The sequence below is a fragment of the Pinus tabuliformis genome, chromosome 4_1, assembly GCF_031772625.1.
Source record: "Pinus tabuliformis cultivar Carrire ecotype Pingquan chromosome 4_1, CPIR1, whole genome shotgun sequence".
Taxonomy (NCBI): Eukaryota; Viridiplantae; Streptophyta; class Pinopsida; order Pinales; family Pinaceae; genus Pinus; species Pinus tabuliformis.
The window spans coordinates 678,284,746-678,300,600 of NC_142303.1; the positions used below are offsets into that span (position 1 = coordinate 678,284,746).

Genomic DNA, 15,855 nt, shown 5'->3' on the forward strand with positions numbered 1-15,855 from the left:
CTTCTTGTTCATTATTTTAAATCATCCATACGTGATTCCCTCGCCCCTTGTCATATGATCTCAAGTGACCATGAGCCCTTTTCCCCTTCTAAGTATAGTGTCAAGGAAGAGCCCCTCATTGAATATATTTTACCTCTTCGGACACACCCTCAAGATTATGATCACCTCATAACCACCCCTCTCCAACGTGACCATCACATTGAGCGACCTGTTTGTTGTGATCCTTCCTTTCCCCATTCTCCTTTCCCCTCCCATCATGACCTTGTGGCATCCACAAAGCATAATATCATGAACAATCATCGTGACAGGGAGTTCTTGAGCCTAGTCATTCATTCTTCCATCTTGTGCTTAGAAGAAAAGCTCCACACTTCTAGATTGACTTATCTTCCTTCTTCTAGGACTTCCTTTTACGTCGAATGGATATCATATTTGCCCGCCTCCCACTCGCATCATCCTCCATGTGATTGTGTCCATGTTTGCTTTGGGATTTCCTACATGAGTAATCATATAGGCAGGCATATTTATATTGATCTGATGATATGTTGGTTGCACTGGCTCTATGATTACACTTAGTATTAGCATTGTCTCATATGCATGTTAGGGTAGAATGCATTGCATACTTGATTTTTGCATTAGAACTAACATCATATGGTATTCTCATGCTAGATTAGCTACATTTATATTTAAAATTTTATTTCTTGTTAATTCTTTTACAACCTAATACAAGCATGGGCGATCATAAGACGCCATAAAAACATGTTGCCCCATGTGCTCGATTTGTGATATGTGCAGGTGACAAATCTACGATCCCAAGAGATTGTTGGTGTTCTCATGACCTCCTCGTTCGAGTATGTCCGAGGACTCTCCTGAGAAATCATGTCCCAGTTGGAGCCAGATGTTACCCACCACTTCGTGGGTGATATCCATAGGAGAAAATTTTCTCCTAGATGGTCCTCTGTCGGCAGCCAGCATGTTAAAATTGGCAACTAGGGCCAAACTCCATGTGGGTCATCTTATTTATGGCAGCTGATATTTTTTTGGATCCCTCTCATCAAGAGGTATAGGATTGATCTAAAGATCATCGAATTCCGATAAGTATTCATCGAGATATGAATTTATTTGTGTTATGGAACAATTCATCAAGGTCGGCCAGCAACCAAATTACCCCCACATGTGCTCAACGTTTTAGTATAAAAGGAGATGACTTGAAAGTCATTTCACACACACTTCACTCTTGAATTCTCTCCACTTGTTCTGGGTTTTAATGGAAGAGAAATCTAGGAGAGGAAACCCTAAATGCAGAAGGTAAGGAGCCCTAGCACAAGCCCTAGACGCAGTCAAGAAGGAGGATTACACGCAACCCTAGCTACAAGCCCTAGACGCAGTCAAGAAGGAGGCCTACACGCTGCCCTATAAATTGGTCTCTACAAGCCCTAGACACAGTTAAGGAGGCCAATACAAGCCCTAACCGCAAACAGAAAGGGTCAAGGAGCAGCATGGAAGGTCTGCTACAGGAGGCTGAGTTTGGTCACTGTCTTAAGGGTAAACAGGGGTCCGAAGTTGTGATATACCTTGGGCTAGGCCAAGTTGAAGAGCCTCTTGTTTGTTGGCTTGCGGATAGGTTGGAGTTGTGTTTGAGGGATGTCGTATGGTAACAAGAATGTTGTGTGGTAGGCTGTAGGCCATACCACAGCAACAAAGGATTGTGTGGGTTGTTTTGAGGGTTGGTTTTAGCCCTTACACTCAGCATGGAGGAAGAGTGTCCCTCCTAGCCTATGCCACTGTTTATTGAGGTTGTTTGAGGGACTGTGTGTTGGGTTAAGGGCAATGGTACATGCCCTACCCAGAAGTACAGGCACAACAGTAAAATCAGTGGTGTGCAGCAATCTTATAGCAGCAATTGTGATGGTACAGCAATCTTGTAGCAACAATTGTGATGTTTCTTTTGGTCAGATTGTTGGGCAATCTGTGGGAGCAAAATTGGTGGTTGTACATAATGGTATGGTACATGGGACAGCAAGGTGCAGCAAGCACATGGTGGCAAGCATAGTGCTGCAAGCACATTGGGACAGTAGTATGGTACGTGGTGCAGCAAGTACATGGAGCAGCAATGGTGCAGCAAGCACATGGGACAGTAGTGTGGCGGCATGGTGCAGCAAGCACATGGGACAGCAGTGTGACAGCATGGTGCAGCAATGGCACAACGTACAGTAGTGCTAAACATTGGGACAGCAATGATACTTGGTGCAGCAAGGTGCAACACAATGAGGTGCAGCTTGATGATGAGGAGCAGCACAATGACAGGTGCAGCAAAGCGATGGAGTCACCTTGGAGAATCAATTGAAGCAGCATGTCTTCAACTGAGTTCAGCTACCTCATGTATCATCTTCTTAGAGATGATCTATGCTCTTATTTAGATAAGCCAAAGTGTTGACTTTTGTTGTAAATGTACTATCTCTCTCTCTCTCTCTACTGAACTATTGAAGAACATATAAGAAGAATTGATCAAGGGTTTCCCCACATTGGGGTTTGTCCCTGGCTAACGCCACATCTTGTGTCCTCATCTTGGCTTGTCTTCTGCAATTTATGTTTATGTTCTATCTGCAATTTACTATTATGCTGATGTGATTGCTAATCTGGAAAATATATTGAGCTAACTGTGAAAATTGAAATAAATTGCTCTATGCATAGAACATACCTAAAATTAACATGGTATCAGAGCTGAGGTGAAGGCAATGCTCAAGCAAGAGTGAAAGAGCAATCACCGAAGACAGTTGGGAAAGGACAAAAGGATCAATGGATTCCTCATCCCTCTTCAAATTCACCAAGGGTGAAGTCGAAGCACAGAATATTATCAAAATGGCGCAGCGGAAACTTTTGATGGTCTATCTAAAGATCACTTCAATGGGAAGTCCGGATCTAAGGGTAGAAGGAAAGGCAAATGCCTTGTTCGTAATAAGTTCGGCCATTATACGAAGGAGTGTCCGAATGGTAGGTACATATCACTTGATGATGATAACAATCATTCCATAGACATCTTCAATGATCGGAGGAATGACAGGTAATGTAGGTCATAAAAAGAAATAGTAGACTCTTCAAAGAAAGCAAGGAACTCCAGGTATGAAGAATCAAATGTTGTTTTTGGTAAGTTAAAGAAGTATTATCTTATATTGTCCCTCTCCTCCAGACTCTTTGGGAATCTGGTTTATTGATTGTAGTGCTTCAAGGAACTTCATTGGAAAGAAGGGTTCTCTCTCTAATTTGGTAGATATGGAAACAATCGTGGGATTATACTTGGAGCCAATGCCACCTATCCCGAAAAGGGTGTAGGGAATGTTACCCCTCAATTGAATGAGGGTAACTCGATTCACTTATGAGAATCTCTTTATGTACCTGATCGCAAGAAGAACCTGGTGTCCATTTCGGCAATGGAAATCAAAGGTTTCACGGTGGCATTCATCGATGCAAAGGTATGTGTTTGAAAATAGAATTTTCAATGATGCTTTTATCCTTGAGTTCAGGATGGGCAATTTGTATCAAGTTGCAGGATGGTCCATTAGGGACCATGTCAGTTGACACATCTCATCTATAGCACCAGAGTTCTGCTAATTATGTGGCCCTACCAGATGTGAATCAGATGGTGACAGGGATGCCTGAATTCAAGAAGAGCATGAAGGTACATGTCTGAGATGTACAGAAGAAAATCTTACAAGGAGACCATTCCCCTCATGTAGCAGGTCCACAGGTTTGGAACAACCAGAGGGGTTTGAGATTCATGATCGGGAATCTCATGTATGCAAGTGGAAGAAAGCCCTCTATGGCTTGAAGCAAAACACCCGGGCTTAATATAAGAGGATTGATAGTTGTCTGATGAAGCTGAGATTCACTAGGAGTGAAGCCGATCCAAACCATTGCTTGAAGGTTGTGGATGATAGACCTCTCATACTGGCACCTTCTGAGGACGACCTCTTTCTGACAGGTGCAGACCCTCTCATTTGCAAAAGTAAGAAGGAGTTGGATTCCGGAGTTGGAATGGTGAACTGCAAACCCGTGACTACCTCTATAAATCTTAACTTTCAGAAGTTATGTGGTAGGGATATTGGACCTGATTTGGGAAATGCCTCTGAGTTTCACAAACTCATACTAGCATTGATGTTCTTGGTGAACTCCCGTTCGGATATATGTTTTGCAGTTAGCATGGTGAGCTCATATATGGTTGAGCCTCACTAGATTGGTGCCAAGGATCTTTTGAGATATCTTCATGGCACAATCTCTCATAGATTGAGATACACTGTCGAAAATATGAAGCTGCATGAGTAGTCGAATGCTGACTGGGCAGGCAGTGTAGGGGATCACAAGAGCACTTCTGAGTGTTGGTTCTCTTTGGGTTCTGCTTCGATATCCTGGATAAGCAAGAAGCAGAAGTCGGTTGCTATAAGCACCGCTGAGACTGAATATATAGCTACGAGTATGACCTCGTGTGAAGCTGCCTGGTTGCAGAAGCTCTTCAATGAGCTGTTTGACACATGATGGATACCACCGTGATCTTCTGTGTCAACCAGAGGGGAATTCGATTATTGAGGAATCTCGTATTCCTTGATTGCTCCAGCATATAGACATCAGGTACTACCTTATCTGGGATATGATACATCGATGAGCAAGAAGGCTCCATCGCATTGGGATTGATGTGTAAGTCGCAGACATTCTGTCGAAGCCTCAAGAAAAGGTCAAATTTGTGACTTCCCTGAATGACTTGGAGTCGTTGAGAGACCCTCTTATGAGGGTCCTGCATGATACATGCATTGAGCTCTGAGAGCTCCGGGGGGCTTGGGGTACTTCTTGGAGTAGCAAGCGACCATAGGGCGACTCACCCTCCCCTAATGATGCGTTGTGTACACGGTGAATGGTTCAACCTTCCCCTGTGATACCTCGTGGAGACTTATGAACAGGATGAGTGGTTATCCTGTCGAGGCATCCTACCCATGCAATCTGGGACTCATGGGAAGTACCTCTCATTTGGCCAATGAGTAGGGAAATGGGGTTAGGGACCATAGTAGTACTATCGATGGACGCATTGTTGTATCTACCGTACTCCCTATGCTAGGATGACCTCCATTGATTTGGGATCAATTGGAACTGACTTCGGGTCAGTAAGAGTGATATAGCTCACTCTCTCTTGGAACTGATCTGGGATCAGTATGAGTGGTTTGAGACACTCTCTTGATATTGATCTGGGATCAGTATGAGTGGTTTGAGACACTCTCTTGTGATATTGATCTGGGATCAATGAAACTGACTTCAGGTCAGTAAGAGTGACATAACTCACTCTCTTTTGGAACTGATATGGGATCAGTAAGAGTGGTATGACACACTCTCTTCATATGGAACTGACTTCGGGTCAGTAGAGAATGGTATGAGACATTCTCGATCAATTTTTCTTCTTCATGGTTCAGCAAAGCAGAGCAGTGCAGAACATTGATGGCAGAGATAGTACAGTTTGGCAAATGGATCAACGGATGGAGTTCTCCCTAGTTGAGAGGGAGTGTTAAAATTGGCAACTAGGGCCAAACTCCATGTGGGTCATCTTATTTATGGCAGATGATATTTTTCTTAGATCCCTCTCATCGAGAGGTATAGGATTGATCTAAAGATCATCCGATCCCGATAAGTATTCATCGAGATATGAATTTATTTGTGTTATGGGACAATTCATCAAGGTCGGCCAGCAACCAAATTACCCCCACATGTGCTCAACGTTTTAGTATAAAAGGAGATGACTTGAAAGTCATTTCACACACACTTCATTCTTGATTTCTCTCCACTTGTTCTGGGTTTTAGTGGAAGAGAAATCTAGGAGAGGAAGCCCTAAACGCAAAAGGTAAGGATCCCTAGCACAAGCCCTAGATGCAGTCAAGAAGGAGGCCTACATGTTGCCCTATACGCTGGTGTCTACAAGCCCTAGACGCAGTCAAGAAGGAGGCCTACACGCTGGTCTCTACAAGCCCTAGATGCAGTCAAGGAGGAGGCCAATACAAGCCCTAACCGCAAACAGAAAGGGTCAAGGAGCAGCGTGGAAGGTCTGTTACAGGAGGCCGAGTTTGGTGACTGTCTTAAGGGTAAACAGGGGTGCGAAGTTGTGATATACGTTGGGCTAGGTCGAGTTGAAGAGCCTCTTGTTTGGAGGCTTGCGGATAGGCTAGAGCTATGTTTGAGGGATGCCATATGGTAACAAGAATGTTGTGTGGTAGGCCGTAGGCCATACCACAACAACAAAGGATTGTGTGGGTTGTTTTGAGGGTTGGTTTTAGCCCTTACCCTCAGCATGGAGGAAGAGTGTCCCTCCTAGCCTATGCCACTGTTTATTGAGGTTGTTTGAGGGACTGTGTGTTGGGTTAAGGGCAGTGGTACATGCCCTACCCAGAAGTACAAGAACAGTAGTAAAATCAGTGGTGTACAACAATCTTATAGCAGCAATTGTGATGGTACAGCAATCTTGTAGCAGCAATTGTGATGTTTCTTTGGGTCAGATTGTTGGGCAGTTTGTGGGAGCAAAATTGGTGGTTGTACATAATAGTATGGTACATGGGACAGCAGCAACAGCAAGGTGCAGCAAGCACATGGTGGCAAGCATAGTGCTGCAAACACATTGGGACAGCAGTATGGTACTTGGTGCAACAAGTACATGTAGCAGCAATGGTGCAGCAAGCACATGGGACAGTAGTGTGGCGGCATGGTGCAGAAAGCACATGGGACAGCTATGTGATAGCATGGTGCAGCAATGGCACAAGGTACAGCAATGCTAAACATTGGGACAGCAATGATACTTGGTGCAGCATGGTGCAGCACAGTGAGGTGCAGCATGATGATGAGGAGTAGCACAATGACAAGTGCAGCAAGGTGATGGAGTCACCTTGGAGAATCAGTTGAAACTTGAAACAGCATGTCTTCATCTAAGTTCAGATGCCTCATGTATCAACTTCTTAGAGATGATCTATGTTCTTATTTAGATAAGTCAAAGTGTTGACTTCTGTTGTAAATGTACTATCCCTCTCTCTCTCTGCTGAACTATTGAAGAACATATAAGAAGAATTGATCAAGGGTTTCCCAACATTGGGGTTTGTCCCTGGCTAGCGCCACATCTTGTGTCCTCTTGTCTTGGCTTGTCTTCTGCGATTTATGTTTATGTTCTATCTGCAATTTACTATTATGCTGATGTGATTGCTAATCTGGAAAAGATATTGAGCTAATTGTGAAAATTGAAATAAATTGCTCTAAGCATAGAACATACCTAAAATTCACACAGCAGCCCCTTGTAGCCACCAGATAGCTCGATATGCCATTCCTCCGCCACCTGAGCCAACCATGTGGTCCCTCGCTTATTTGTTATTATCTTATGTTTGACGGTGGGCCTTCCAACCCCCAAGGTATGGCTTTTCATTGTGTAGTTGGATATTTTTGTTTACTTATCATGGACACTTGTGGGCATGGATTAGTGGGGGGAATTCAACGAAAAGAGTGGACTAGGTCTGTACCCTTGTCTCCTTTGCCCAATTTGATAATTAACCTTGTATCCTAGTCCCTTAGGATCTCCTTAATTGGCTACTAAGCTTTAAGGATGGCACTACATGGGAAAACTTGATTTTGGTTGCATGGTCTTGCTTCCTAATACCGTATACATTACTCCCTTTCCGCTCATTACAACCCCATTCATCATTTTTCCCATCTAGGTCCACATTTGTCCACTAGGTCCACAAAGGGTTAGCTTTCCCCTCCCCTTGTCCACACCTTGGGTTGGGCCTGGAACAATGCCCCGGATGTTGATGCAACTAAAAAGAAAGGAAAAAGCATAATTTGGCCACTCTCAATAGGAAATGTATCATAAAATGCAAAAAATATGGTCGGGACATACAAATTTAGCGCGTGGTCAAAAGCCAAACATGAGCTCTACCCCTTATCTTTTGCCATCACCCTAGTTCCTATGGGCCCTAGATGAGCCCCCTCCATCATTAAAGAACCAATGATTGTCCCAACCCCTAGTGGGCAATGAACCGCCCCACCTTAAGGGGGTATCTACTGATATATCCTACCCATCATGCTCTCATCCCCTAGAGCCCCAAGTAGTTATAAGAAAAAAATCAATAAAGGGCAAAAGGCATATGAAAAAGGGTGGAAAAACAAAGGTCGAGTAACTCATATACCACGACTGCCCCCTCCTACATCCATATACCCAAGTGTGGGCTTCCTTTATTTTAGCTACCCTTGTACCATGGCATATGGCCCAAAGCTTCCCCTTCATGCCCCACTCCATTCCATTGCTATATCACATGCCACCTACCATTTGATGGATGTACCATGGACATGTCACCCCCTTTAGAGGCTGAAACCACCTAATAGGATCCTTCGTTAACCTCCTCATTGAACTTGGAGACACCTGTATATGCCAAAGCCCACTATGGAAGGGCATGCCACTATGAAGTATCCACTTGTTTTCCATGGTTTGTAAGCTCTTTTACTCGATTACTCAAATGACTTGTTATACTGGAAGGTGAGGAGACGCATTGGATCTTATACATGATTGCAAGTGGGTCTCCATTTGGGGTTTGGTCTCCCTATACGAAGTCCAAGCCCTCCAGAAGGTCACATTGGCACTTGTAGGGTGAGCGTTAAGAGCCATGGGTCTCCACCATAGTAGAGAGCACTTCACGGAGGCCCCAACACCATTCACTGATTGCTCGTGATCCCCCTTTTTGGACGAGGATGATGCACCTGGATCACCATGCCCAGTTGGCTTCACACTTGTACGATACACTTCGCAGATGTTCCAAGGCCCAGATGAGGATGTGTCTCACCATGGGAGACAAAGAGAGGGCTTATGTCATCATTCTAGCCCTTACAGATGGTTTACAGGGGTTATTGATCCACTTGGAGACCCATGAGGGTGTCATTGTGCCCCCACACCCACTTGGAGACACCACATATGACTTGCTTGGATATCAAAGGGCCAACCCCTTGAACACTGTGTTTGGAGCCTATTATCTCAACTTGGCACAATTTGGACTCCAATAGGCCTTCTCAACGGCCCAACGACTCATCATGTTTACTATTTTTCCCTCTTGAGAGGCTTATCTTTCTATTTTGGAGCTATCTTGGTTGGCTTGTCACCAAGTTATATCATTATTTTTTAATTAGGGGCTTAATTAGGCCATTAGGGTATTCGAATTCTTTTGTGGATTGCATAAATAGATGAGAGGCTCATTCATTTATCGCATCATCACTTGGATTGGATTAGCATCTCTTGAGATTTCGTACTTGTTCTCTTGGACGAAATTTGAAGTTTCTTGATGCACTATGATGTTTGGATTTTCACTATTGTCTTTGGAGCTTCTATTTATGCAAAATTGATGAATGGATATACTCTCTCTCTCTCTTGTAAGTAAAATTTAATGCTATTTCATTTTCTTACTTGTCTAATGCATGAGATTTTTGTATCATTGTTCTTGTATGGGCCATAAGTAATGCGAAATTCTTCTTAAAACCTTGAATAATTGATATATTGTATGCGTTGTCATTGAGAGGGAGGGTGAATGTTCCTAGAGGCACCCTAATAGGTTAACAAGCCTTGAAACTTCATTTCTTTTGCAAGTCGAAGTATAAATCTCTAATGACCTAGTTGTTGCACTTGGAAGGGCTAGCAAAGGTCAATTAGGGCTCCTTAGCATATGAAAATTCTCGATCTAGGTGTATCTTGACTCCATTAGCCCAAAGAGACAAGGCACTAATCCTCGCTTTCCTTTGGTGATCAAAATAACCCTTCTTTTCTTCCCTTCTCCCAATTCTACGCCTAACCCTAGAAGGCCTCCTAGGGCATCACACGAAATCATTTGTAGCCATCAAAAACCCTTGAAATTTTGTCTATAACTGCATTGGGGTCTTCTCAAGGGGTCATCCAATTTTGAGCTCAATATGACGGTGGAGTCCTGAGATATTGCAAGCCCTAGCTCGAAGATTGTTCTTCTCCCTAGGTCCCCCTGGGTTAGTGTCTTCATTTGGATCCTTGCATTTAAACTCCAAGGGAAAATTATTTGATATTATTCTCCTCCCATACCTGGTCAAGCCCATCTATTGATGATCAACCCCACACCCTTGACCTAGTTTGGGTCCACTTGGGTTCTTTGTGGTCCCGCAACTTTGTGACTCAAATCCCACAAGGATTACATAGAAACCTTTCTCTTTAAGGATTCTTAGCTCTAGGATACCTCTTGTCAAGGGATATTCTCCATACCTAGGTCTAAGTGTCCCCTCAACCCTTCTAAGAGAGCCCATCACCTTGCTTCAAAAGCAAGTAAGCCATTTATTTGAGTCTCTCTTGTGAATAGGCTTTAGGAATCACTCCTTATCCCATCATTGATCTATCCATCCTTGTGATTCCTCTCATACTGGGTCTCCTCCCATCGATGAAAGTTCGTAAAGAGAAGGGAGATTTAGCTGAAGTGACAATGGGCTATTGCTCCATTGTTGCCACTTGCCTGAGTAGTTGCTCTATAGGATCCCCTCCTTGGACCCCTACTAGATTGAGCGGTAACAGGGCCGAAATTCTGAAAGCTAGGGTCCAAAATTCTGTGTTGTAGCTGGGTTGAAGCTGGTTGACAAGAAGAGACTGCTAAAGTTTGCACAATCATCTTGGAAAGCTGACTTGGTGGAGTAAGGAAGGTCTTTTGGTCTAGTCGAAGGTCTTGGTTTGTCTCAATTTTATATGAATCTACTAGTGGAAGAGTTTGACTGGGTTTTCCCCTTCATTGGGGTTTTAGCCATGGCTGAGTGCCTACTTTTGGTGTCATTTGATGATTGTTTGATTAGAAGAAGATAAAGAAGAACATAAAGAAAGTTAATAAGAATACAAGAATATCACAAGTAATTGTCAACATAAGAAAATGTTTCTACCTTTCTGATTTTCTAAGTAAGTTAAAAAGTCAAAGAAAAGATTATATCATGACCATTGATCTCAAGTGTGGAGGTGCAATCTCAGCCCTCCATCACTTTGGAGATTAGATCAGAAATTATAAAAGAGGTGATGGGACTGTTGGAGAGATAGGTTCGATTTGGCACAAGAGCTGGGCATTCAGCAGTGACAGTAGTGTTTGAACCAGCAAAAAGCCTATCTTTAAGGGGCAGCGAATTGACTAGTGGTGGCCAAGATACCAGGCTATAATATATATAGGTCAGTTTGATTGAGCAGAAATTAGGCCAATTTGAGAGGGCTGAATTGGGCAATTCATGTGGGCTGAAGAAGGCCAAATTGTGGACTGATTGGCTGGGCCATACAGGCCAATTTGCATCAGACCATACAGTTATTTTTTGTTGTGTCAAAGGGCTGAAATTTCTGAGTGATTTGCTGCTGTAAAATTCCTGAAAAGGGTTGTTGTAATCAATTTTCTGAAGCTGAATAAAGAGCTCAAGTTTTTTGGTTTTCCCCACTTTGGGGTTTCTAGGGTAAAAACTATGTCAAATAATTTTTTGTGTGCTTGGTTTTATGTTTTATTTCTGCTGCACATAACTGAGTTATAAACCCAAAGTATTTTTTGTTATAACTTTTCAGATCTGAAGGAATTAGTTTTATTTATGTTCTGAAAAATTTTATCGAATATTAAATCTGATTTGGGTTCAAGAAATCTACCATCTCATAGTGAATGAAATATGAATACTTTTTAAGGCTTTTTGGCATGAAGATGTATCATGAGATTTTGCTGAGTGATTTGACAAACATATATAAGCTAAGTGCGAAGACTTATGACTGTAATAAATCTGTTGTAATTAGGTAATTTTTCAAATCTGTTAAATATTGGTATTGTAACCTAAGAGCTGGAAAATATTTCCCTTGAGGTATATGTTTGGTGTTTATTTCCTTGCACTGCCTTGTGCATTTGGTTTAACATAAGTGAAATATATACTGCCGTAATTTATATTTCAGATTCAGCCCTAAAACTTACAGGTAATAGATTTCAATAACCTCAAGTTTAAAGTGAAATTTCTGAATTTGCATTGAGCAGCAATTCTTGAAATTTCCACGGCTCCATCAGAACCACTGTCCTCACTTCCTCTGCCGCAAATAGGACTATGTGGGCACAGCAGCAGCAGTGACGAGGAGGCACAGTTACATAGGAGAAGCAGAGGCAAATGCATGCCTGCAGTGTTTTTTTCTAATTATCTGTTCTCCTTATTTAGCAGAGTGCTTTTCTTAGCTTCAGTTCATAATTAGAAGTTTGTTCTCCCCAGAAGTAAAACTGATGTTCTATTTTAGATTTGCTTTTCCAGACTTCGCAAAAGCACATGTCAGAGGAGATTTCCATAGACAGGTACAGCACAGTTTTTCCGAGGAGTGAAATGCTTGCTGCATGTGTTCATCCTCTTTTCATGAGTGCACTATTCTAAGCAATTTACTCATCCAGAAGGTGCTCTAATCTAAGCAATGTTAGGGTTTTCTAAATCTGGGTGCCCCACAGGGATGGGCTAATTTTGTAACATTCTAGCCTTTTCTTCATCTACAACAGAAAGACAGGGTTGGAGGGGTTTATTAATTCAGTTTTTGAGTGTGTACTTTGTATAGTTTTCTTCTTTCAGTAAATAGAAGAAAACAGATGTCATTTAAGTGCTGCAGAATTCTTCTGGTCCTTAATGTTCATACTTTTCAGTTATGCCTGCGTTGGTAGTTAATCTAGCTTTCTATATCTGTAGTTTTATGAGTTCTTTGTTTAAAGCTATCTAGGTTTTAGTTTGCAGGTCTGCTTGCCATGTACTGAAATATAACACACATGCCCCCACAGACATTTCCTTCCAAACAGGGACATCCCCTTGAGTGCCCAACTCTCTAGGGATGGAAAAAGTTAAAACACAAAGGATTCACCCCCAAAGGGTGGGGATTAGTCTCCGTGTGACACTGCTTAAAAGAAATTTTAAAATTAGAAGTGTAACGCCTTGCAAACCTGAGTTTTACTAATATGCTCTGCAAAGTGGCTCCATATTTGATAGAGAGGACTAAATATATTGTTCTTAGATTAGATTTTAAGGTACTTTAAAAACTACTAAAATTAGGCAAAAGCTAATCCAACCAACTTACACTTATGATTATCTGGAACCTCACAGAATGCAGTCTGATTAATCTAATCCTAATCATTCTACTTGCGTGAAGCCCACTATAAATTCATATTATCTACCAATAGAAAGCGGCCCTGCTCTGTGGGAAATTTATTAACAAGCAATAAATTTAACAATTTTGGATATGCTAGAGTAGCTGAAAGCCATTCCAATTTCCAGGTAAATGAAGTTAAGTCCAGTCAAGATTTAATCAGTGTATTCCCTTACTAGATTCTCTTAACATCCTTTCTCAAGAAGTAAACACAACTTTGACCAAGGTCCACTCAGCAGTGGTGGCTATGTCTCAGCAAATTAAAACAAAAATAGCTTCAATACAACTAGTACCATGTCCTTAGGCAGATTGAAGTACGATATGAAGGAAATTCACACTGCACTTGGCCAGTCACTTGAAGTTCCTCTCCAAATACTTTAACTATCTCATCTAATCCTTCTCAGCGATAATTTACTATGAATTATCCTCTCTAACTGCCTGTGTAAAAAGGCCCTAGATTAAAGTATCTGCAAATAAATCTCAATGTACATTTTGAGTTATCTAAAGAAGATACTAAAATGAGTCGAATTCAATCAAATTCATCGACTCTATATTTAATGGAACAGCTTAACAGATTATCATGCAAAATGATAAACCTTTCGTTCAAACCTCATCTTAACTTATAAAGTTATAAGCCGTTACGAAATGACTTTAAATTCAATTAATTTCAGTGTTCTTTTATTAGACAAAAATTTGAAATTTTGTGTTGATATATCTTTTGGAGGAATTGGCGTTTACTTGTTTTACTAGTAGCTAAAAAGTGGCCGTAAGTGTGCTGAAAGGGCAAGAACTGCATCGACCAGTAAACTTGTTAAGGCTACTTTTGAACGCCTTTACCAGCCGTGAAAGAAGCAGTTATATTTGCAACTTCACAAAACTAGATCGACAGCTGTTTCACACATGTCAGTATATTGAGATACGTTTTGAATGTAGTTATTTTAATATTTTTACTTCATGAGTTTCAGTTAAGGATAAATTTTACTAAATTTCACAAATGCTTACAGAGTTCGTGTCTTATCGAAGTCATTCAAAATCTAGGTTAAGAAATGTTTGTCCATACTTTAACTTATGCTGTAAAAGCTACTCTGTTTCCATGATCCGTAGAAGATAACCATCACAGAACAGCTCTAATAAAGGTAAAATTGTGAGAAATCTCCGTGCTGCAGTTTTTTCAGTTCTTTGCGAAGACGCAATTTGACTCAATCATAGGGATGCTTCAACAATTTGCCAACCAACCTATTAAGTAGCTCCACAGTGCGCTGTGAAGGGTTTCGCTAACTGAATTTTACAATTTTTAATAAATTAGGGAGTTCTTTCGATTATCTTCGCCAAAGTTAACAATATTCTAATTTAGAAGTCTTGCCAAAAGTAATTAAAGAACTGACATAAAAGTATGTCCAAAATGACCGTAAGACTAGTTAATACTTTAACTTTCGTATAATTATTTTTCGGCCATAGAAGGCACTTCTGAGCTTTTTGTCGAGGATTTTTCTCCTCGGCCTAGCTAAAAGAATTAAGATTCCGTAAAATTTAAAAACCTAATTCGAATGTAAAGTAAGACGACTTTGCATTAGAACAATAATCTTACCTTCCATAGTATGAAACCCATGAGTCTCCCATCCTGCAAGCCGACCAGACATGGTGGAATCCATAGAAATCAAAACTGTTCATTCACTTTCTTCCGCTTGCTTACACCTAAGACTGCCCTGAAAAAGATGTAACTACTCCATTATATGTTATAACACAATTACTGGACGTTTGCACTGCTCCACGTCGGTTTCCTGCCTCTCCTCCTTTGTTGTCTAAACTTACTGCTTACATACAGCACAATCACATTCTGAATCAGAAAACGAGCTTCGGAAACGAAAAGACAAATAGCAAGTCTGCAGGGAAAATAGCAGACTCCGAGGATCTAGACTTTGACGCTCATTTTTGTTTTAATTGCCCGTAATCTCCATTACCAAGTTTTATTGTACAATTGACTCGACATACAACTCGAGTTAAGAGTTCAACAACCCAGGGTTAATTGATCCAGTCGGTTCTATTTGAACACCACCGTGATGAGACCGCGGGAGCGGAGCCGAGGTAAATGGCCATGGCAGTGTGGTCTATTTCACAATGTTATTTAGATCATTTTTGTCCACGTCGACAGGACAGCAGCACAGACCATATTGTCTGCTCGTCCCTCAACAGCTAACCGTACGCATGAGTAACCTGTCCCGTTCACATTCAAGAAGATTTGCATCCATAGACTAGCTGATGTTTATTTTAATCAACTTATTTCCTTTACTGTCCAGATCCGGCTTTGCAGCGCCCTGGCCCTGTCCACTCGTTAAGGGTTATTAACTGCCCTCGATAGGCTCTTCCTGTTATACGATCACCGGATACATAGGTTTATACGATCGGCCCACGTCAGAATCGGTGACGGACGTGCTTTCACGTTAAGCGCGCGTCCGAAGGGCCAAAAGGTTTTGGGTTAGAATTTGTTGCGAGATAATGATCATGCGAGCATCAGCAGGCCTTTAAATTTTGATTAAAGATAATGCGAGCATCGGCAGCCCTTTAAATTTTGATTAAGATTGCCGACGACATGGAATTCTCAGCCCAGGCCCCACTAAAACTAGAATTTCTACCTAGGTTGTTTCACCGTACTTGTCAACGATAGGTAAGCG

General features: G+C 41.7%; 1 protein-coding gene across 1 annotated transcript in view; it reads right to left on the minus strand.

Annotated features, from left to right (window-relative positions):
• Positions 1–15,495, minus strand: part of LOC149177918 (calmodulin-binding transcription activator) — a 340,027-nt gene extending 324,532 nt beyond the window's left edge. The window contains exon 1 of the mRNA XM_089421919.1: positions 14,772–15,495. Coding sequence (XP_089278045.1) covers positions 14,772–14,835 — 64 coding nt within the window. The 5' untranslated portion in view covers positions 14,836–15,495. The remainder of the gene's footprint in view (positions 1–14,771) is intronic.
• Between the last annotated feature and the right edge of the window lie 360 nt (positions 15,496–15,855).